At 37.8% G+C, this 24,117-nt stretch overlaps 3 protein-coding genes across 5 annotated transcripts in view; 1 reads left to right on the top strand and 2 right to left on the bottom strand.

Annotated features, from left to right (window-relative positions):
• LOC135469343 (mediator of RNA polymerase II transcription subunit 25-like) overlaps positions 1-9,668 on the bottom strand; it is a 54,181-nt gene extending 44,513 nt beyond the window's left edge. For all 3 annotated transcript variants that reach the window (XR_010444314.1, XM_064747970.1, XM_064747971.1), the window contains exons 1-4: positions 9,479-9,668; positions 3,671-3,716; positions 2,468-2,592; positions 1,920-2,018 (exon numbers count right to left, since the gene is read on the bottom strand). Coding sequence is in view for 2 of the 3 variants with exons in the window: in XM_064747970.1 (XP_064604040.1) it covers positions 1,920-2,018; positions 2,468-2,592; positions 3,671-3,716; positions 9,479-9,606 (398 nt within the window). In the remaining variant the exon portion in view is untranslated. The remainder of the gene's footprint in view (positions 1-1,919; positions 2,019-2,467; positions 2,593-3,670; positions 3,717-9,478) is intronic.
• A 1,000-nt stretch (positions 9,669-10,668) lies between these two features.
• On the bottom strand, positions 10,669-14,201 carry LOC135468613 (GPI mannosyltransferase 2-like). The gene is given in 6 exon segments (XM_064746957.1): positions 10,669-11,572; positions 12,072-12,566; positions 12,568-12,695; positions 12,698-12,838; positions 12,841-13,261; positions 14,131-14,201. Coding segments are annotated over 5 exon segments (1,482 nt in total). The 5' UTR covers positions 13,244-13,261; positions 14,131-14,201; the 3' UTR covers positions 10,669-11,257.
• A 92-nt stretch (positions 14,202-14,293) lies between these two features.
• Positions 14,294-23,783, top strand: LOC135466422 (transcriptional adapter 3-B-like). Its single transcript, XM_064743879.1, has 10 exons — positions 14,294-14,379; positions 15,199-15,351; positions 15,630-15,799; positions 17,317-17,457; positions 17,922-18,192; positions 18,679-18,772; positions 19,284-19,393; positions 21,964-22,074; positions 22,708-22,901; positions 23,634-23,783. Exons 2-10 carry the CDS (start codon positions 15,249-15,251, stop codon positions 23,760-23,762), a joined length of 1,323 nt encoding a protein of 440 aa, XP_064599949.1. The 5' UTR covers positions 14,294-14,379; positions 15,199-15,248; the 3' UTR covers positions 23,763-23,783.
• Positions 23,784-24,117: the final 334 nt, after the last annotated feature.

Raw genomic sequence — 24,117 nt, 5'->3', positions numbered from 1 at the left:
AACTGTCAGCCTCAGAAATATATAATTAAGACTCTCCTTTGTGAAGAGTAGTACATATAACATTATACACGTATATATACTTACACTTTTTCCACATCATAAATCATAACTGTCAGCCTCAGAAATATATAATTAAGACTCTCCTTTGTGAAGAGTAGTACATATAACATTATACAGGTATATATACTTACACTTTTTCCGCATCATAAATCATAACTGTCAGCCTCAGAAATATATAATTAAGACTCTCCTTTGTGAAGAGTAGTACATATAACATTATACACGTATATATACTTACACTTTTTCCGCATCATAAATCATAACTGTCAGCCTCAGAAATATATAATTAAGACTCTCCTTTGTGAAGAGTAGTACATATAACATTATACACGTATATATACTTACACTTTTTCCGCATCATAAATCATAACTGTCAGCCTCAGAAATATATAATTAAGACTCTCCTTTGTGAAGAGTAGTACATATAACATTATACAGGTATATATACTTACACATTTTCCACATCATAAATCATAACTGTCAGCCTCAGAAATATATAATTAAGACTCTCCTTTGTGAAGAGTAGTACATATAACATTATACACATATATATACTTACACTTTTTCCGCATCATAAATCATAACTGTCAGCCTCAGAAATATATAATTAAGACTCTCCTTTGTGAAGAGTAGTACATATAACATTATACACGTATATATACTTACACTTTTTCCACATCATAAATCATAACTGTCAGCCTCAGAAATATATAATTAAGACTCTCCTTTGTGAAGAGTAGTACATATAACATTATACAGGTATATATACTTACACTTTTTCCGCATCATAAATCATAACTGTCAGCCTCAGAAATATATAATTAAGACTCTCCTTTGTGAAGAGTAGTACATATAACATTATACACGTATATATACTTACACTTTTTCCGCATCATAAATCATAACTGTCAGCCTCAGAAATATATAATTAAGACTCTCCTTTGTGAAGAGTAGTACATATAACATTATACACGTATATATACTTACACTTTTTCCGCATCATAAATCATAACTGTCAGCCTCAGAAATATATAATTAAGACTCTCCTTTGTGAAGAGTAGTACATATAACATTATACAGGTATATATACTTACACATTTTCCACATCATAAATCATAACTGTCAGCCTCAGAAATATATAATTAAGACTCTCCTTTGTGAAGAGTAGTACATATAACATTATACAGGTATATATACTTACACTTTTTCCGCATCATAAATCATAACTGTCAGCCTCAGAAATATATAATTAAGACTCTCTTTTGTGAAGAGTAGTACATATAACATTATACAGGTATATATACTTACACTTTTTCCGCATCATAAATCATAACTGTCAGCCTCAGAAATATATAATTAAGACTCTCTTTTGTGAAGAGTAGTACATATAACATTATACAGGTATATATACTTACACTTTTTCCGCATCATAAATCATAACTGTCAGCCTCAGAAATATATAATTAAGACTCTCTTTTGTGAAGAGTAGTACATATAACATTATACAGGTATATATACTTACACTTTTTCCGCATCATAAATCATAACTGTCAGCCTCAGAAATATATAATTAAGACTCTCTTTTGTGAAGAGTAGTACATATAACATTATACAGGTATATATACTTACACTTTTTCCGCATCATAAATCATAACTGTCAGCCTCAGAAATATATAATTAAGACTCTCTTTTGTGAAGAGTAGTACATATAACATTATACAGGTATATATATTTACACTTTTTTCACATCAAAAATCATAACTGTCAGCCTCAGAAATATATGTAGATTTGCACAAATGTATTACAGTGACTGTGATTACTGTCACAGTAAAGAAAGGAACTCTATATCCTGTACTTACCTTTTATCACGCAGCTTTTTGATCTCATCAAAGACTTGTAGAGCTGTACCTAAGCCCTCTGTAATATGACTATAAGCATCTCCTACCCCACCAATGTATCTGAAATATTGGTTTGCAATTCAGTTCATATACTTCATTTCAGTAAACATAATTCGGTAAAAATCTGTTCATTATCTAGTGCATTATCTGTATGAAAAGTTTTTAAACATAGGTCAATAAATGCTACAATTGCAGAATTGCTGATCAGTGAGATCGGAAGACAAACAAAAGAAAGTATATATGCATAAACCATTATCCTGATCTGTGTAAACTGGAATTCTACACTTTACAAGTCCTAATACTGATTATTTTTACCTTTTTTCTTCACTATTTTTCAGGCCAGAGGGGTGAACACTTTATACTTATTATTGTAGAGCTAAAATGTTAAAATCCACAAGTTTAATCTTCTGGAATGTGGCCAATTTTTTTTAACAAGTCTGTATGTTTCAAGAGTGGTTTGTCTTTTTTCATGACTTGGGGCAGTTGACAGAGCCTCATAATACACTCACGGTAATTTGTCTAACCAATCTAGGACAGTGTGTGTACTGGTTGTGGTGTTCGTACAGCGAGCCGCAGGTTCTGGAGCCACATCACCCGAGTGGAAGTACACTATATTGTACAACGTGCAACTATTCTGAAATCATGAATCAAATACTGAAGTACAGTGCCACCTAGCATTTAAACATACTATTTACAAGCTAAAATCAATAATGTATTGATCATTAATGTGGGTAATTACAATATTTGGTGCAAAAATCATGGTCACTGTAAATGGACAATTGATGAATCCTTAAGACAGTGCAGTGTGCAGATTTACACGTACATAACAGACGGGCAGCAAAGTTAAATACCTTTCACATACAGTAACAGTCGCAATTAGACAATAAACAGCCACACACGATGATCAGGGCCTATGTATCAATAAACTTCGGAAGTTCACAAAGGCTTAGACAAGATACGTGTAACTAACATGGTTACTTTACGCTTGCTGTAAGCAACCAAAGCAAAGGTCTGGACTTGAACTAATACTGGCATGTTCACGCGATCTACAATCAACCTAACATCAGCACCAATACCTTTACATTTTTCCACATCATATTTGATGCTGTGTTTTATTTTGTAACAGTGTGCTAGAAAATATAAATGAACCCACAATTTGAAATTTGTTTAGAGAGACAACATCAACAATGAGAATTTAACACTCATAACTACATGTATATATCTGCATGTGTAGTGTAATGTCTACAAACACATATCTATACTGTCTTTTAAATACAGCACATGAGTATACTTTAAATTATAACATTAACTTTTGAGGAGTGACTTGATATAAATCAAATATTTAACAAACAAAATACTAGATTAAAAAAAAAAACCCATTTACAATAAAACATATTTAGAATTTAATGGTTAAATTAGGAAAACCTAGTACATGTAAACCTCCATACGAGGGCAAATCTATTATTACCACTACTTTGAACTCTAAATGTTATCAATTACACAACATGATGAGTTTTACATGAAAAGTAAAAAAACTCAAAACGGCTTTGAGGAATCCTCTCCTAAGCCTCAGGTATATAACTTATATTCTTATAGAATAAATATGAAAAAATTCCACCAGAACTGTTAACAGTATGCATAGCAGGGTATTACAGTTGCAGGCTTACATGGTGTACAAGGCATTGTGCAAGCATTGGTTTCATCATACTTACATCCTGTCCATAATCTGTGGGATCAGGGGGGCCACCATTAAAATATCTGAAACACAAAATAAACTTCAATCAACAATTTATTAAAACAGATGTACATGTACGTAAGTTACACAAATTCAGAAGTTACAAAAAGACAAAGAACACTGCTTTACATAAGTGTAACTTACACTATAGCTCAGACTTGGGACTTTACAATGTCATACGTAACATGTAATGACATGTCATTAGGCGTGTCCTATAGCACTCACTGTACATGTATACAACCAAGGGGTCAAGAAAGTAAGGCATATCACCAGGAACTACATGTACACGAAGTTGATGCACTTCCATCATACACAGTAAAAGAACTGCTTGTTTATATGTACATTCACGTACTTACAGTACCTATCACCTTCATTCCCCTTTAATCATACATGTGCAGGTCATTAAATCATCATCATGTACATGTAGAAAATGAAGTAGATTACCTTCTAAGTCTACAAATGAGCAGTACACTTTGCATATGAACATTTGTGACAGGAGTGTGTTTAAGAAGCAGAATGACACAGAATGACAATGCGCCAGGCCGAGTTCAGTGATGCATGACCCAGCCTACTGCATTACCAGCCTAATTCAGGAAAACAATATTAATACAGACTCTGTGTTTTAGTCCTACTGACCCTGACATCTATAAAACAGTTGCTGATGAATAAGTCCAGGTACACGATGACACCATCAGTATTCCTGATCAGGTAAAACATTCTTCACAGTCTAGCTACCCTTCCCCCTGTGTATCACACCAACAATTCCACCTTGAATACCTACCAGTCTCAATAAAAAAAAATTAATTTGATAAATACTGCTCAGCTATAGCCTACAAACCTGAACTACTGCATGTACATATAACACAAAAGAAATAAGCCAAATGTATATGTAGGTACAGGATACAGAAAAAATTAATACATCCAGTACACATTCTTGAAAACTCTCACTTCATCTTACATATCAACGACGTGTAAAGAATGATGTATGCAGTACTTTGATTATTCTTAATTATTTAGGAACTGGTCAAAATGTAAAATAGCCCACTAAGGAATAGGTTCAAAGAGTCTGCAGCATATCCGACCACACCCCTACAGAATTAATGCACTCTTAGAGATTTCAACGAAAACTGGAAGGTTTTCAACTTTCTGAATATTGAAAAATTTTGACACCTCTGTACAAACTGCAGATTTACATGCCCGAATTTCCCATACTACAAACCATGTGTATTAGAAAGGCTGTGCTGAATATTTTCCAACAAGATGGCAGTCTGACAGACTGACCAAAGCCCAGCCTCCTGCATGTGAGTCACAGAGTCATACACGTGAGGTTGTAGCGATGAGGTAATAATGTGTCACATCAAGGTATCAGGGCTGAAAACATCAGTCCAGCAGGAAATCTGAGCACTACAACACCACATATACTACAGATACAGGCATGTACTAGTCACATACACACAGGCTGGCCATATATAGCTGGTAAAATAACCAAACTGATTAAGCACACCCTTCAATTGTCAGATAACTGGATCCATCTGCATCCACCAAGCACAGACCGGTTAGACACATAAACAAAGTATAATACTGTCAGAGATACCAAACTTGGATCACATATCTACTCTTCACCTCCAAAATTCTGACAACTTTATTTAACTGCCTACAGATATATTCATCAGTAAAAACTTAGCGGTAGCTGCAAAAATGGAACCTGGTGCATAAATTAACACGAGCAATGTAAGGGTAAAGAACCAGATGTACATGTCTCTCATTCAAAAAATTATTATCATTCTCTAATTCCTCCAAATTTTTGCATATGAAAAAGCAAATTTCAGTGCAAGTTAGGCACACTTTTAATTTGATTCTGGAGACAAAGGCTAAATTGGTTGGATAGGCCATTTTCTGGGCTTCACAAAAGAATAATTTTATCAGTCAACACAGAAAAGGCTTTAGAATATACTTGAATAAACACCTTGCACACCGGCAAAATGTTGAAGAATTACAGTAGTGTAACTGCAATAATTCTTCTAATTTTTAGAACAGATACTTTTAGTACTCACAGCAAAATATTACACCTCTCTCTCTTTTTTTGTATGTTTATGTTGCTTATAAGATGGAGGCTGTGTATTCCAGTTACAATTACATTTACACTGGCTTACAAAATGAGAGATCTGCTTCTGAAAATTAGAAAATCACAATACATGTGTTACTATTTGGGACTGCACAATCAGTAAGATATCAGTGTATAAAGACAGAAGTAAAACAGATCGGGTTTTAAGCTTCTCGAAAACCTACACTACCCTTCTAATGAGACTTTTTGAAGAACTGTAAGCAAACAAAAGCATAACTGTTTTTTTTTTTTTGACCCATTAATCACCAGACCCATGTTGCATTTAAAGTTCTGTAAGTTCTACAGAAAGGGTGAAACACAACAGTTTTCTATAGCCATAAAGCCTGAGCCTTACCTTGATAACCTGGGGCAATTTTGAGTATCTTTTTCTGTAAATGTTGTTACCTTATTGACAAATAAGTTAAAATAAACTTAAAACAGTAATGTGAATTCTGGCCCAGAGATGTCTAAGGTTCTAACCTGTTGTATAACATACTTCTTACCCCTCTATGTTTTAACACTGGGAACTCAGTTACGAGGTTGTTTTACTGGTTTCCTCAAAACTTGAACCAGACACTAAAGGTCTGATAGAATAAAAAAGAGGAGGAGAAAACACTGACTGGTTGATTGAAAGTTTGGAGCTTAAACACCATTCTAAAATACTTCTCTTGTATATCATGCCAGTCAGTATCATCTGTGGAAAAATAACAATAGAACAACCTGCAAGCTTGTCCCACAGAAAAATTTACATCATACTGATAATAAATGATTCATAAAACAGTTTGTTAGGCCACCAAAGTGTCTCTCAGATAAAATAAGTCACTAGTCTTCTAAATTTCAGAACTTACCCAAAACATTAAAAGAATATCTAGGCCTGTAGATGAAAATATCATTTGTCACACTGTTGAAGAAGTGAAATTGTAGTGAATTAAGAGCTTAAAAAGTTCATAGCATGAACATGTATATCCTTACCAACAATCAGTCCACTAGATACAAGTATCGGTCAGGTACATGTAAGGAAACAGTCCTACTGATCTACTTAGACTGCTAACAGGTGCAGTGTAGTCTAACGGTAAACTGATTCTGTGCAGGTATGGTACATGAGTAAGAACAAGCAGGAATTTCCCACACTTAACAGCTTTTCAATCATGACATCAAGCTGCAGGACTTCCTGGTGTAGGTAAAACACAGTTAACATTATAGTCTATGTAGCTCCATGTCAATCAACAATCAACAGAGGTTAAACTAGTACATCCTTCTTCTCACGTGGAAGTCACCAACGCAATGTCGTAACATCATAATAGAGTTAGACAATCTTTCAAGTAAATGATTCTACAAGGAATCATGTGTATGAGCGTAGTATGGCAGATCACTCCATCAATACAGTTGACATACTTGTATGCTTCAGATTCAAACAGCTTACAAACATTTGGGAAGCTGTTCCCCACTTTACCCTAGACTGCTCTTTATGTTTCCTCAGAAAATGAAAGGGTGCATACTAAAAAAAGCTATCATACTCAATAACTGCAGAAGTGGAGTGAATTAATCTGATTTTTTAATCTAATTTCAACTCTTAAAAATAAACTTATTTTGCACTGCATTACATTTCAAATGTTTCAGGTTAATAATGTATTTTGAGGGAAAAAACACACATATATGTACGAGTTCTGTTTTGCTTTTACTCAATTGATTTTTGAAGTTAAAGATACATGAAAAGGTATTATTATAAGCAAAAGAAGATATGTCAAGAAAACAAAATTTTTAAATTTTCATTTTAGGTGCATAATTTTATGTACATTTTTTGTTAATGTTTCCTTTCACAATTTGGGTTCTCCTGCCAACAAAGTTGTTTTCACAGCTATCATCGCAGTAGTCACCACAGTGGGCTACTTAACTTCTGTACGGACTCAACACTGGGGCCTTACACAAACTGTACCTTAAAGCCATTTGGGCCACATCACAAGCTCTGTATAATATGAAGAAATAAAAACAAAGCTTTCCATGTATCCTGTACCACATACACGTACAAGGCAAACACCAACTAGTTCACTGACGTAGTTTGTTTAGTTTTGGATTGAGCAGGTAAATGTACTGCACACCAGCTCCACAGCTTGAGCAACGCCTTTCTCTCAGAAAACTAATCTACTGTCTGGCAAGTTTACAGTTGAAACAATTCATGAGTCTTGCATGAAATAATGACACCAATAAAATAACCAGGAAAATGAAACTGACAAACTGAGAAAAAAAAAAACCCAAAAAACCAAAAAACACAGAACATCTTTTTATGGTTCCAGATACAATTATGACCAGACTCAGGATTGAGCCCCAAATACCCTGCTAACAAGGCAAAAACTGTATGACCTTTGAACAAATCACCTAGCCAAGACTGTTCTGACATTAGCTTTGGGAAAAATTTGGTTTGGCCAAGGAATGAATTAATTAATGAATGAATGTTTGGGGATTAAGGTTGTACTTTACAATTTTTCAGTCACATGATGATGAGGAGTCATTAGGTGTTTGTACATAAATTGTTCCTTGTTGTGGCAGGGCTAGTCCATCCTGCCAAAAAGCTGCCGCCACTGAAGTATCCTGCTGAGGACAACAAACATTACACCGCACCCATTCACATTATACTAACAACAAGCCAACCAGTTGTGTTTCCTTGCTCTAACCTCTCAGTGCTGATACAAAAGACAGGCTGCTGCCTGGCTTAAGCGCAAAGCCAGTACCAGTCTTTTGTATGATCCGACCCAGGTTTGATCCTGAGGTCTCGTGACTTTGAGGCAGACTCTCTGGCCTTTAGGCTACAGTCTTTGTATGACCCGACCCAGGTGTTCAGTCAAGGATGGCCCCAAAGCAGTCAAAACGCGCAAGATTTATATCAGAGCACAGCCTACAGATATAACTGAATCTTTCCACAGCTTCACTTATGTACAGGATTTCATATCCATCCGACAGGCTCAGTGATACTAATGTGTGCTGTATATATACCGAAGTAGAAGGCCAGAAACAAACTTTCACTGATTTTAGAAATAACGCATTTCTCACACTTTTACAAGTTTGTACTTCATAGTGCCATGTGCATATAGTTCAAAGCGCTTGAATCCATCAAAACGTAGATTAGTGATACAGCTGGACACAATGTCATTGTCTATTCTATTGCCACTGTCTATTCTACTCCATAATACTGTATGATATAGCTGATATTATAGGACAGAATAGACAGAAAAGAATGGAGCTGTCCAGATTAATCACTAATTTATGTGCTGGCATTTTGATGGCTTCAGACTTCTAATTCTATCCACATTGTTTCGTACATTGGCCTTCTTTAAATATACAGTACACAGCAGTATGACTGAGCCTGCTGAATAGATAGGATGGTCTGTGATCTACCCAAGAAGCTTACCAAACTGAATGACTCTGGCCAGATGTTTATCACTTTATATATGGTCCAGTTAAAGGCCATGCAGTAATGAAACAAATTGTGAGGTACGACATGAATATTGGCTCACTGGCATCCCATAATTGAAGATGAAGATCACACTTAGCCGGGGGAGGCAAGGGGTCATGCTGCTAACACAGTCGCTCGCGGAACAACAACAGAGGAAACGAACAGGCATGAAATCAGTGGACAGCTAAACAGATATCCGCCGAACTGGCGAACGTTCAAGTCACACTTACTCGAGAGTTGGAACGATGTACTGCGGCTTCAAAATGTCCAGGTAAGCTCCTAAATTTGCCGTGGCTTCTACAACAAGCACAACATCGGCCACACCGGGCTGTTGATTGTCTGTTGCAATGACCACCATAATGAAGGTGTGAAAAAATCAAGTAAACATGAGTTAAATAGACATCGTACCGCCGTCTTCGACGATCATGTTAGCAGGAAGTGACGACACAGCGGCATGCACTGTGATTAGCTGTATTGCAAGAGGCGCTGGATGAGTGGGTCCTGAAACTACGCTGAAAAAGGCTTTTTGCCACAGTGTATGTATCTGCTCCTTTATGTGCGCAACTCGCTCATCTCATTGTATCGAACCAATTAGTAAAACCTGGGAGTAAAATAGACGTCCCCAGGTGAAATAGATTGATGGACCCTGTCAGAGGCCAGGGTACTTCGTATCCAAAGCTGTCACAGGGGGTGGAAGGCAAGAGATACAGAACAAAATTCAGTTAAGGCTGATGGTCCTTGACAAAAGTATGTTATTGCCACCAGTGTATTGGTACATTCCAAGAGTGAAGTCACACAAATCTTAAAAATTTTGTGTCATGAGCGACGGAAGTCTTTGCGAAAACTACCAAAAACACCACAAAATATAGAGAGGGATTTACTACAAGATTTAATTTCTTATGCTTGTTTAATCACATGCCCAAGACTTTTTCACTAATATGTGGTTTATGGATGGAGGAAAACGAAACGCCCAGGGTAAACCAGGGTATTCAAGGCTTTCTTTCCCCTTCATGAATTCCAGCCAAGGGCATATCACTATGAGCATCACCTCATACAGGCACTGTAAACATCAGCAACCTTGTAAGTTTAGGTAAACTCTGGGACACCTTATGCTTTGAAAAATTGAGGGCAGGTAGCTTTATCCTAAAAAGTCGGATAGATTTAATTTTCCTTGATTCATATCTCGTTTCCAATATTTTTGTCTGGTGATCTGAAGACCAGTTACAGTAGCCACAGCCCATCAAAAAAGGCCATTTGTATAATGTTTTTATGTTACATCAACCCAGGTAGTTACTGAATCGTTGACAATCATTCGCATTTCAACTTCAGACCCATGAAAAATAAAGACAAATTACAACAGAGAAAATGTTACAGTACTTTATTACAAGTGTTAAAATATAAAAATACAAAATGTACCTATAAACAGAACAAAAGGAACCGTATAATGTGCTCAAAATATATTTTTATTGTATTTTCATTAAAATTCATAAATTTTGCCTTGGAAATGTGATGATAAAGATGAGACATGTTTTTTGTGAAATCTAAATTTGGGGAATTGTAAACATCTTCAATTTATGCATAAAAAAAGTCAAGCTATAATTGTGCATTCCATTTCTTATCAGGTTGTGAATTCTTGTGATGATTTTTTGTTTATCAAACAAAGATTCTTATAGCTTTTCCACTAATATAACTGTGCTATGCATTGTTTTAGTCAACAGTTTACATAATAAAAAAAAATACAACAGAAAATATACATGTATTGTTATCTTAAAGAATAAATTACTTGAGAGATTCATAGAATGTAACAATGTCTCCTGGCATCTGCACCCTGCTTTTTAGGGTTGTATATTTTTAACAATTATGTCAGACTACTAAGGTCTTGAGGTTGAATGTAGGACCTGTCAGCTGTGGTATTTTGTGAGGTATGATGAAATACAGTTGTATTAATGAAATATTCTTGTATACAGCCTAAAACACCAATTAATTATAGTCCAAGTAAAAAACAAAATCTATGTCCATGGGTAAAAGTTGCAAAATGCAGCAGTACCAATGACAGCATATCCAAGGAAATAGAGATAGATGAGCTTGGTAAGTGTTGTACATTGCTGCCACTGAAACAGCTGATCTGTCACTATATTGTACACTTTACTGTTCAGATTTGACACAACTTCCACATTCTGTCGCATTGACACTCTCTTCATTACATTATATCTGTTTACTTTATCAGTGGTGTCAGTGTCAGGGTCCGTGGTTGGGTCTGAGGTGAGCCAAGCTGTGAACCAGTAGAGAAGAGGGCTAGAGGCGAACATCAGCCTGGTTAGAACCTGCAGAAACCACCAAACATGATACAATCGTCTTGTTGACACCAATAATGTATCAAGCAAAGAACTATGTTTTGTTTGTATTTTCATGCCAGATCAGTGTATTGAGACAGAGTATGCTGCACACTGCATGTCTTAATTTGTGGGCATTTTTTTTTTTTTAATTTTATACACATGCATATAATACATTTAATGTATGTTTACATAAACAATGCTCAAAACTGTTGCCCTTCGTATGACAGTGGTCAGTGTTAAGTGAGGAAGACACTAAGAGTCAGTCCCTGATGTAAATCACCAACCTTCAGCAAGTCATGGAAGAACTTTTCCCTGTGTGATGAACACACTTGCATTCTTGTTGACCAAGACCGGGATTGAACCCGGACCTCTCCAATCCGCGAGCTGTGCACTGGAGTCATGTACACCTTGCAAATTAGTTTTTCATACTTCAGAACAAAACAGGTTAACAGAAAATGACCTTAGGCAAGTTTTAGTTTTAATGTACCTGTACATGCATGATGAGGATGCCAAAGGTGACCAGGAAGATCATGTGAGCCACATATACAAACATGTTCGTTCCAAACAAACCATATGTGCGAGCAGGTTCATCTGACTTCTTTGGCTGTGTCATCCCCTCTGCTAGCCCTAAAGTGAGGCAATGTGCCGGATTCTTCCTGACATAGCACCCGGCAATAGATAAACTCAGAAGCACAACAGGTAGTGCTAACAGGAAATTAGGGGCCTGTTTGAATTCATAATATTGGAACAAGCCAACTCCCCAGTGGGTACTCTGTATATAGGAATATGAGAAGGGGAAAGAACTCTTGCACCAGTCAGGAAGCTCACTTCCTTGAAGAATATAATTTTGAGATTTCCCATATATAACAAGGTGCTCTGGAATGGTTTCCCTGTCGCTAGTATGTTTTGAACAAAATAATGAAAATGCAAAGTACTGCCAAGCAACGAAAGGTAGAAACATAATAACTGAGTATATGATAACAAGGGTAAAGATCAATTGAGAGGACTCCAAAAACTATCATTCTAACTGAGCTCCAGTCCAAATACTTTGTTCTCTTGATTTCATAGAGCTGTAAGATCAACCTTTTCAACTTTTCGTAGTAAATGAAGCAAAGGTGGTCAAGCCATTGGACCGAACTGCAGCTGCTGCACCAAACCTTACTGATGCTCGAATGGTTTTGGACTCCTCAAAATGCCACAATCCTCTGAAGCACAAGTAAGCAAACATTGCCTCAGAATAGGGAGCTGTCATGATATACTTGCAGGATTAATAGCAAACAGTAAGGCAGATTTGTATGCTAGCTTGTCACTGTCTACTACTTTCCGACCCAGCCTGTATAACATGACACTAGCCATGATGAAACAATACCCATTAACCAGTAATGCAGAAACTTGTAACACATGGGTGTAGCTCAGAACTGACTGCAACGGCCACAGCAAAGTGTTGGCCAAAAATCGCACCACAAAGGGGAACAATGGGAAAAACGCCAAACAATTCTGATAAGTGTAGCCATATTCCGCTATGTGTAAAAAGTAAACTCCATCCCAACGCCGTAGACCCCCCAAGGCAGCCTCTGCCAAACTATCACCAAGCTTGCTAGTAGCCAGCTGCTGGTGTGACCGAGGTGGATTGAAGACATCGTTGTTAAGGTCAGGCATTAAAAGGTTGAAGATCACCTGCAAACAGACACAGAAACAGATAAAATCCTCATACACACACACGCATACACTGTATATATATATATATATATAGACTGTAAAAAACATTTGTAATTTAGGAATATAGGTATGAAGTTATTTTATCAACAGTTACAGCAATCTCAAGTTGAAAATCCAAACATTTGTTACCGGTACTTAGATGTATTCATCCACAGCATCAGTAATAAAAGAATATATTGTTGTATCAACAGCATCATAAACTCTAAAGATGGAAATGACAAAATATTAAAGCATAAAAATAAGAAATGTTATATTTGATCTAGTCATGCATGTGTACATGTGTAAAAAACACTTGTGGGCATCAAAATGTACGCTGTGTAAATTCATTCATGCCTAGTCCTGTACAATGTATGATTCTGCATGTGTTTTGTTGTTCTGACAGATCTTGTTTATGCTTAGTGCGCATGGCTATCCGGATCAAATATAATAACACAGCGTATTTTTCTGTTCGTGTTTACGCATTCTCATAATTCATATTCATACTCTTGTCATACAATTTTGACGCCCTGCAAGTGGCTGAAAAAGAACACAACGTCAATGTTTTCACATATTTTCTTCTGTTCTTAATGAATTAGTAATTTCTTATTCTCGCGTTTTGGTGTTTTTATCTTTTTATTATTTATTATAGTAACAGTGAAATGAAGTTGACAAGCGAAGTAAAGTGAAAAGTAAATGGCACAAATGAATAATGCAATTCAGTTTAGATTGGGCCTAGCTAAACTATCGCGTCCCTGGTTTCACTCCTTGAAGAATGGATCAAATGCGAGTTATTTGTACACTACAAGCGTAAACCTGTGATTGTCCGTCCTCCGCCCTTACAAGATTACCTGTAAACAGACTACAGTAACACGTGAAATAAAAGCGAACCACACAATCTTCCCTTCCAAACTCAGCGCCATAATTGCAAGGCCGAAAGCAAATAAATTAAATGTTGATTGGCTGTCTCCACCATGGCTGAGCTAAATAGGATTTGATTGGGTACGCGGTGCTTTAGGATAATAACAACAATGGGCGATGAAATTCACAAGGCGGGCGATAATGGTCGTGAATAGGCTATTTTATGAACAGCTTTGTTGGTAAATATCATGCATCCATATACAAGGCTTGTTGACATGTTGATCAACAGCGAGACAAATAGTTAAATGGCTGTAATAAGTAAACACTGGTGAAAAGCCAGCGTTTTACGAGAAACGAAAACTGGACACTGTATAACGTGTGGTACTTTAAACTTGCGAACTGACAGGTATGGCCTGGATACCACATTATTGTTGCCTTAGACTGTTAGAGGTGGCAGCCGAGGGTTGGTTTGGGCCTATGTCCGATAGTTAGTACTGACCACAACTCATCGGAATATGTCATAACAGAAAATCGGAAAATGATATAGTCTTTCAACAAAAATCAGATAATTCAAGATAAATCGTGTACCAAGGAACGAAATTATAGTACTTAGATAGCATAGCAAAACATTCTGCACAGCACATGTAAATTTTGAATGTCAACAAAGCCTGGCCTTTTACTTTTACTCCTGTGACGGAGAGCTTTTCAATCACTTTCATGTTATTTAGACGACCAAATGGATGGCCGCAGTCTTGAATGGCCCAAAGATGTAGTTGCAGAGTGGTTTATATTGTGTATCAATGGAGCATTGTGTCTGGTGCCTTCAGAATATCTATTGAATTGGGCAGTACGTGACGAGATAGATTGTGATGTGACACAAATAATGTTCAAGACAATCTTAAATCCCAAACTAAAAAAAAAATCCCATCTCATATCCAACTTCAGCAGTTCAGGTCAGAGTTGTTTCCTGTTGGCATGTTCATCTATGAAATGTTGCAGATCATATTCTTATAGTCTTATTAATTTTGTTAAATTTAATTTTGTGTTTCACTTTGCAGACAAAGCTACATGCAGATCTTGCTAACTTGTTTGGGAAAAGAGAGGAAAGATGAAGGGGAAAGGGAAGAATATGGCGGATAAGGACTGCCCTCTTCAGTTCCCAGATCTGAAACCTGTGGATCATACAAGACAGTGTCTCAGATATTCCACAGGTTCTGTCAGTTTTTGTCATACCATGTATTGAGTGGTCTCAGTATATGAGTCGCTTTTCACAAATTACATCATTAAATGCTTTTTAAGTTTTATTTTGATTTTTATACCCTCCTTTGATATTGGAAGAATATTTAATCTGCCCTTGAAACAACAGTGTATGTTTGGTGTGGCCTAAATACAGTGTCATTCTAAAAATTTAAAGGATACAAGTATTATTCCTGAGAGTGATAGGGATGCAGCATTTAAGTATTTTTGCACATGCCTGTCTGTGTTTCAGTCCTGGAGGATGGAGAGAAGGACAGCATAGGGCTGGAAGATCTAGACGTGATACAGACAGACTTAGAAACTCTGTTGGCAGCAGCAGGGAAACGCCTCAAACTTCTGGGCAGTGAGCTTCAGATCCTAGTCAGCTGGCAGGAGAAAAAGGACAAAAAAGGAGGCAAAGTGGTAATGTTCTGCCTCTCTCTGTTTAGGGTCTGCATGCAGAGTGTATATAGAGTTAATCGAGCCTGAGCCAATGTGATGGGTGGTAACTTACCGTTATATACGTCTGCCATTTTTGATTTCTTCGAATTGCATTCTTTTTATACCTGTAAGACATCTAAGAGTATGTATAGAGTACTGTCTAAAAACGAAATATAGCAAAGTCTTCTTTGTTTTCCACAAATTAATTGTGAGCAGTGAAGGCAAGGTTTGTGAGCATAGAAATGCCTGTGGCACAGATGCATCTGATTGTCTAAGGCCAAATCAGCATCTGATTGTTTAAGGCTAAATCAGCATCTGAAAACATGTATTGACTTATAATGTATATCACACTGAGCAGTGTGGATAAATTAACTGACGACTAACTCTGTGCCCCGGCCAACAACATTTTCATTTCTTTCTTTTTTTTTTTTTTTTCATGTTATTATTAAATTTAGAAATGTTAACAAGTTTAAAGTACATGTATTCTTGTATGGATACATATTATAGGGGCCTACTGTCTGCAGTGACTTTGCTACCCTTTTTGTTTCTGCAAGGGTAAGGAATCTATGACATATCAGAATAGACACAGGAATGTGGCCCATAGCCTTATGAATAAGTTTGTGAACTTTAACTGTCTAGAGACCACTTCTGCTACCTTATAAAAGCATAATTTGGTTTTGCAGTGTTTTGCAAGTTAATAAGAATGTTAATGACAGGTTTTGAAATGGTTGCTAGTCGGAATATTGGACTTAAAACATGCTTCAAATGCGTCTCCGCCCATCTTTTAGTTCATAGCTAGCGGATAATTGCGCCAGATACACTAACAGGCCCAGCGGCAAGCTGCAGCTCTGAAGCATGCCGTTAGGCCTGTCAGCTGCAAATTCCAGTCAGAATATTTCACAATAGTAGGGTGAATGACCCCCTGCTCAACCGATTTTTCTTTTATGAGGGCATGCTGGTTATTGATGGAGGAATCCAGAGTACCTGGGGTAAACCACTGGCCTTGATAAGTAGGCATGTAAGGGAAGGATTTGTTGATATAACCAATAGCAGAAAACTGTACCCCTTTGTCTTGCAAAGGTCCTGAAGTGATAGACTAGATAAGAAAAATATGGGAAACAGGAAAATATATGAACCTTTTTGCACATGATCTGTCATAGTGATACTGCGACTGAAGATCATACAAGGCAAGAAACGAAAGCAGATCCTTTCAAAGACTTTGGCATCTAGTTATTATTATTATTATTATATATTTTTTTCCTGGCTAGCTCATGCCTTAAAACATTTCTACACCATAGTATCTAAGTGTCAAAATTAAGCGAATTCCAAAGTTACAAGATTTTGGCCTGATATTTTAGTTCACCAAATCATACCTGTTTTCAGAAGCACAAACTTCATGTATGTACTGTAACATTTTCTTTTCATCTCTGTGTACAATTTGGGTATTTGTTCTTTATTTATTTAATTGTACTACATGTATTTCAATTCACCAATAAAAGCAACCAGAATCTACCCCACCTGGAAAAAGAGGTAAACAAGGGAGTGAAGAGAAGCACAACAAAAAGTTAAAAGTATCAAATGACAAGAGTTCATCAACATCCCAACCTCCAGGTCGACCACCTAAAACCAAAAATGTACAGGTAAAATTTAGACATGTTCTGTGATTGGCAAGCTCTTGTAATTTTCTTGCCTCTCTTTTTGATCATTGGTTATTATCTGGACAATGGAGCCATAGACAGACCTCAGGAAGTATGTGTTCCTGGTTTAGATGAATGCTCCAATACCTTGGATACTGTTACTCTATTATTTTTTATTATACCTTAATCAATGTACGTAACTTGCCCAGATGACAAAAAGATTTTTTAAAAAGTACTTCTGGGATTGTTTTTAGATTTAAACGTCATCTGGAAGCAATTTAGAGGACGCTTGAGAGTGCTTGTCCAAAACGGTGCGTTATCAACCATGTTGTGGGAAGTCATATTGATTTCTGTTTTTGAACTTAATTTTGCATTACCCCCACCCATCTCCACCATATTACATGTATGTACAAAAACTGTTATCTGTTCTTCAAAAATAAATTTGTTTTATTCTGTTATGTTAACAGCGATCATTGCCCTTACAAAGCAAACCCGTTGATAATGACTTCCCGGAACAAGTAGCTGACCTTCCCAAACTACCCAAGAATGATGCTGTGGACAGATTCTGGGCCTCAGTGGAACCTTACTGTGGGGATATCACGAATGATGACATCAAACTGTTAGAAGAGTTACTGAAATCACATGAAGATGATGCGGACTATTATAAGATACCTCCACTGGGGCGGCATTACTCAGAAAAATGGGCACAAGAAGATCTGCTGGAAGAGCAGAAAGAGGGTATGTCTGTTCACACAGCTGGTTATAAAAATTGTTTACCAGTTAGACAACAATTTTAGTCTGTTGCAGACTTAGTTTTTATTCCTAATATAAAATTCTACCTGTTGTTGTCGGCCATGAGCAGCTCTATTAGTTGCCCTGTCTGTTTTGTCGGTCAAATTTTTATAGCTTTTCTTTTAATATGGGGCACTTACAAGGGGGTTGATTGCAAGGGGGGCACTTACATAGCAAGGGGGTTGATTGTAAGGGGGCACTTACATAACAAGGGGGTTGATTGCAAGGGGGGCACTTACATAGCAAGGGGGGTAATTGTAAGGGGGCACTTACATAGCAAGGGGGTTGATTGTATGGGGGCAGTTACATAGCTCGACTTGTAAAGTAAGATGAAATGCAACAAATTCATGTGAAGGCATGATATCTGCCTCTGACAAATTTCAAAATACATTATAATAGTGTGCACAGATAAAACGTTTGTTTATTTGATAGGGTCCAAAATATGTGACCGAAGGAGAAGTCATAACAACAACACTAGTCTGAGTGCCACAGATGCGGCTAACATGCTGAAAAAGGCAGAAGCCAGGTAAGTGTGGTCAGGAAGGTTTATTTACTGCTTTATTTCTCACAGCCTTGTATAAGTGTAAACTGGGAACGTCATCAAATGGCAGTCAGTCGCTATTTACATAGCATTGATTTTGTGTGTGGCAGATTTAGGGCTATGTTGGGTTCTTCGAAGGACCTGATCAATATGGAAAGATTGAATAATATGAAATTTTAGCTTTTTGCATTTAGTTTTTATTATTTTGCATCCTATACTTCCTTTTGCATTCCTTTTAAGCATCTATCCATACATTAACTTCCTGTTTGAACTCATGTTAATACCGTATTTTGTCTAATGATTATTTTTTCAAAAAAATCAAGCTTAGACTTGGACATTCTTGGCAGACATCGGTGCAGTATTGATTTCATGCAATATTATGACGTAAAAGACAGGGTTTCAAGTGGCATGATGCTCTAGCATGACATCGGGAAAGTATCACACGGTAAGTGTCATATGGATTATACCTAATGTTGTTTTCTCATTTGGTTTAAAGTTATTCAGAGGACTCTCCATTTGGCCCGTTAACCCAGCGCTTGGTGTCTGCTCTGATAGAAGAGAACGTGATGACTGCCTTTGATGATTCCATGGCTGAAGTCAACCCAGGTGGGAGGCTTAAGGGGACATCTCTAGTCATACTCTCACTTGAATCTCAAATACTTGAAAGTATGTGCTTAAATGTGCTTAATGACTCACTGCAGAAATCAACTAACGTAGGAGGATCAAGGGGGACAACTCTAGACATACAGTGACAAAGCTCAGATAGCTTATGTCCAGCATGGGTGTATTAAGTGATTGCCATGGGTGACTCAGTGGCTGAAGTCAACCCATGTGAGCAGATCAAGGAGGACAACTCATATTTTCACATATAGCTCAAATAATTCCAGAGTGTATTTGGTAACTCAGTGGCTGTAGTTAACCCAGGTGGAGGATGAAGGTGAACACCTAGTCATACTCCCATGTGAAGCTAAAATAGTTGGGAAATTCAGAGTGTATTTGGTAACTCAGTGCTGTAGTTAACCCAGGTGGGAGGATGAAGGGTAACACCTTTAGTCATACTCTTATGCAAAGCTGATATAGATGGAAAGTCCAGAGTGTATTTGGTAACTCAGTGGCTGTAGTTAACCTAGGTGGGAGGATGGAGGGAAACACCTTTAGTCATACTCTCATGTAAAGCTGAAGTAGTTGAAAAGTCCAGAGTATATTTGGTAACTCAGTGGCTGTAGTTAACCCAGGTGGGAGGATGAAGGGGAACACCTTAAGTCATACTGTTATGTAAAGCTGAAATAGATGGAAAGTCCAGAGTGTGTTTGGTAACTCAGTGGCTGCAGTTAACCCAGGTGGGAGGATGAGGGGGAACACCTTTAGTCACACTCTCATGTAAAGCTGAAGTAGTTGGGAAGTCCAGAGTGTATTTGGTAACTCAGTGGCTGCAGTTAACCCAGGTGGGAGGATGAAGGGGAACACCTTTAGTCACACTCTCATGTAAAGCTGAAGTAGTTGGGAAGTCCAGAGTGTATTTGTTAACTCAGTGGCTGTAGTTAACCCAGGTGGGAGGATGGAGGGAAACACCTCTAGTCATACTCTCATGTAAAGCTGAAATAGGTGGGAAGTCCAGAGTGTGTTTGGTAACTCAGTGGCTGTAGTTAACCCAGGTGGGATGATGAGGGGGAACACCTTTAGTCATACCCTCATGTAAAGCTGAAATAGGTGGGAAGTCCAGAGTGTGTTTGGTAACTCAGTGGCTGTAGTTAACCCAGGTGGGAGGATGAGGGGGAACACCTTTAGTCATACTCTCATGTAAAGCTGAAATAGGTGGGAAGTCCAGAGTGTGTTTGGTAACTCAGTGGCTGTAGTTAACCCAGGTGGGAGGATGAGGGGGAACACCTTTAGTCATACTCTCATGTAAAGCTGAAATAGGTGGGAAGTCCAGAGTGTATTTGGTAACTCAGTGGCTGTAGTTAACCCAGGTGGGAGGATGGAGGGAAACACCTCTAGTCATACTCTCATGTAAAGCTGAAATAGGTGGGAAGTCCATAGTGTGTTTGGTAAACTCAGTGGCTGTAGTTAACCCAGGTGGGAGGATGGAGGGAAACACCTCTAGTCATACTCTCATGTAAAGCTGAAATAGGTGGGAAGTCCAGAGTGTGTTTGGTAACTCAGTGGCTGTAGTTAACCCAGGTGGGAGGATGAGGGGGAACACCTTTAGTCATACTCTCATGTAAAGCTGAAGTAGTTGGGAAGTCCAGAGTGTGTTTGGTAACTCAGTGGCTGTAGTTAACCCAGGTGGGAGGATGAGGGGGAACATCTCTAGTCATACTCTCATGTAAAGCTGAAGTAGTTGGGAAGTCCAGAGTGTGTTTGGTAACTCAGTGGCTGTAGTTAACCCAGGTGGGAGGATGAGGGGGAACACCTTTAGTCATACTCTCATGTAAAGCTGAAATAGTTGGGAAGTCCAGAGTGTATTTGGTAACTCAGTGGCTGTAGTTAACCCAGGTGGGAGGATGGAGGGAAACACCTCTAGTCATACTCTCATGTAAAGCTGAAATAGGTGGGAAGTCCAGAGTGTGTTTGGTAACTCAGTGGCTGTAGTTAACCCAGGTGGGAGGATGAAGGGGAACACCTTTAGTCATACTCTCATGTAAAGCTGAAGTAGTTGGGAAGTCCAGAGTGTGTTTGGTAACTCAGTGGCTGTAGTTAACCCAGGTGGGAGGATGAGGGGGAACACCTTTAGTCATACTCTCATGTAAAGCTGAAATAGTTGGGAAGTCCAGAGTGTGTTTGGTAACTCAGTGGCTGTAGTTAACCCAGGTGGGAGGATGGGGGGGAACACCTTTAGTCATACTCTCATGTAAAGCTGAAGTAGTTGGGAAGTCCAGAGTGTGTTTGGTAACTCAGTGGTTGCAGTTAACCCAGGTGGGACAATGAAGGGGAACACCTCTAGTCTCTTAGGTAAAGCTGAAATAGTTGAAAAGTTCAGAGTGTATTTGGTAACTCAATGTATACAGTTAACCTAGGTTGGAGGCCTAAGGGGGACAGCTCCAGATCCCACCTGTAACTTTTCCTGTCATTGTTTACATGGTTGTAATTGTTTAAAACGAAAGAAAATGCGTGCAAATGACCAAAATGCACAAATATCCTGAACTGTTTTTGTTACTCTGTGTGTTGTTTCACAGAATCAGTGGAGGAGGCCTGTTCCATGTCCCCAAGGGCTCTGGCCAAACAACTGAACATAGGCAACCCAGCCCTGTTGGAGAAGAGGATAAAGAGAGAGCTGGAGGAGCAAGGTTAGTGTTGCAGCCAAACTTTCCAACAAATTCACTCTCATGCTGATGCATTTGTGAAATGGTAGAAAGTTTAGTTTACATATTGTCTTAACTTGCACCTTTGACTTAGCAACGCATTTTATCCTATTAATACCTAACTTGGAAAATGCTAACAATATTTAACAGGCTTTTTTAGCCCGTATGGGTGCATTTTTCAGGCAATTTTTGGGCAAATACAGATGTGATACATTTTTTTTCTCCACACCCTAATTCTTCAGCCCAGCTCTGCAACCAATATTTTGAAACATTCTGAGGGAAGTATGGGGTATAGAGAGATTTGCACTGTTTTATGAAGCTTGCACCTTTAGTGATGCAAACAAATCATTCTAGTGTCATTTTCATTATAATTGTATGCCTAAATTCCACTGGAAAAAGTGCTTTAGGGGTTGAAAAGGTTGAAAATGTACAGTAAGTCGTTTTGGAGAGTGACAAAGAAGTTTACTATGTGACTTTAAACCAGACTTTAAAATCTAAGAGTTCTATTTACATTTTATCTCTTATTCCCCATTCTCATGTCAGTTCTGTGCTCCACCCAGTCTGACCCTTGGAAAACCTATGATATGTGAATATGTTTGCGATTTCTTCCTGCTCTAGGTATTCTAGAAAGCGAGGATAAAGTTGAGGATAATCCAGACGATGAAATCCTCACAGAACTGAAAGAGAAACAACAGGAACTACGTGCTGTGAACCAACACAACATCGCTGTCACCAAACATTTGTTAAAACTGGCTAAGGAGGAGATGGCGCGTCAGGAGCTGAGGAAAAAACTGACAGCAGTGGAAGCTGAGGTACTCCACTTAGTAAATGCCTGTGTAGAGAGCACCTTGTCTGACTTGAAGGGACATAACTCATCTATGTCTCATAGGCTGGACTTTACAGAGAGTTCATAGGTGAAAAAGTATTGGAAGACAATTGTAGATTAGCTATAATCATATAGATATTGCATTACAGTTACATTTATTTGATTGGTATTTACAAATTTGTCACTTGTATGGTGGCGGTCATACTTAAGGTGGAGGAAACAGGAAACTTGACACACCCTTTACTGTCATAATTACAGTACATAATTAACATAACCTGCCACCCTGTCAGCATTAAGTAGTACTTACTTGTATGTTTCCAAACCTTAGCTTAGTTTCTAAGACTGTTAGTTGAAAAAAATATGGAAATCCATATTGAATGACAGATTGACTGATTATGTAAATACATGTAGGTAATAATAGTTTTTTGAAGTAGGTAATAAGTTTCTGAGTTACTCAACTGTGTGTCATTATTTAGCAGCGTAAGAGGCCTCTGCATGCACCAGAAGAATAGTCTTTTTAAACATCAGCTTATAAGAAATTTTCTGATGTAATGATGTAATGCGAATGTCATGGAATTCAGATATGAAGAAATTAAGCTTGTAAATTTTACTAAGCAAATATTTTTCGCTGTGAAAGTATAGATAAATTCAGTTGGTCCCATAATATGGTAAACAGCCTTTCAGTTTTATTATGTACTGTGTTATATGTATTTTTTAGGTGATGGAGGCATACAGGAAAATCCAAGCCAGTAAACAGAAGAAAAAGGCACCAACAAAAAAAGAAAAGGAGGCTGCATTGAGGGCTTTAAAGGAGCGAGAAACTTTGATTAAGACACTAGAAGGGTGAAAGAGGAGAGTTACCCATGGATGGGCCAATTTGTACATAAAGTGTCACACAGATGATGTGGAAGTCCACATGTCAAATCCACACTCAACTAATAACTATATGTAACAGAATGTCAACAGATTTACTAGTCGTTGGTGTGAAAATGATTACTGTCGGCAATATTTGAGGAGGGTTTGACCTTGTATACTAGATCACTGTACCTCAGTTGGACTCCCAATATTTGTCCTCCAATGACTGGGGATTTCACAACTCACAGCTGTATGTATTATCAGGTGTGGTGGGTTGCATGGTTCAGAAATTGTTATAAACATGAGGTGTTGCTTCAGTCCCAGCCTCGGACAGCCAATGCCATTTC

This window comes from Liolophura sinensis, chromosome 6 (genome assembly GCF_032854445.1).
Source record: "Liolophura sinensis isolate JHLJ2023 chromosome 6, CUHK_Ljap_v2, whole genome shotgun sequence".
NCBI lineage: Eukaryota > Metazoa > Mollusca > Polyplacophora > Chitonida > Chitonidae > Liolophura > Liolophura sinensis.
This window is presented reverse-complemented; position numbering and strand designations above follow the sequence as displayed.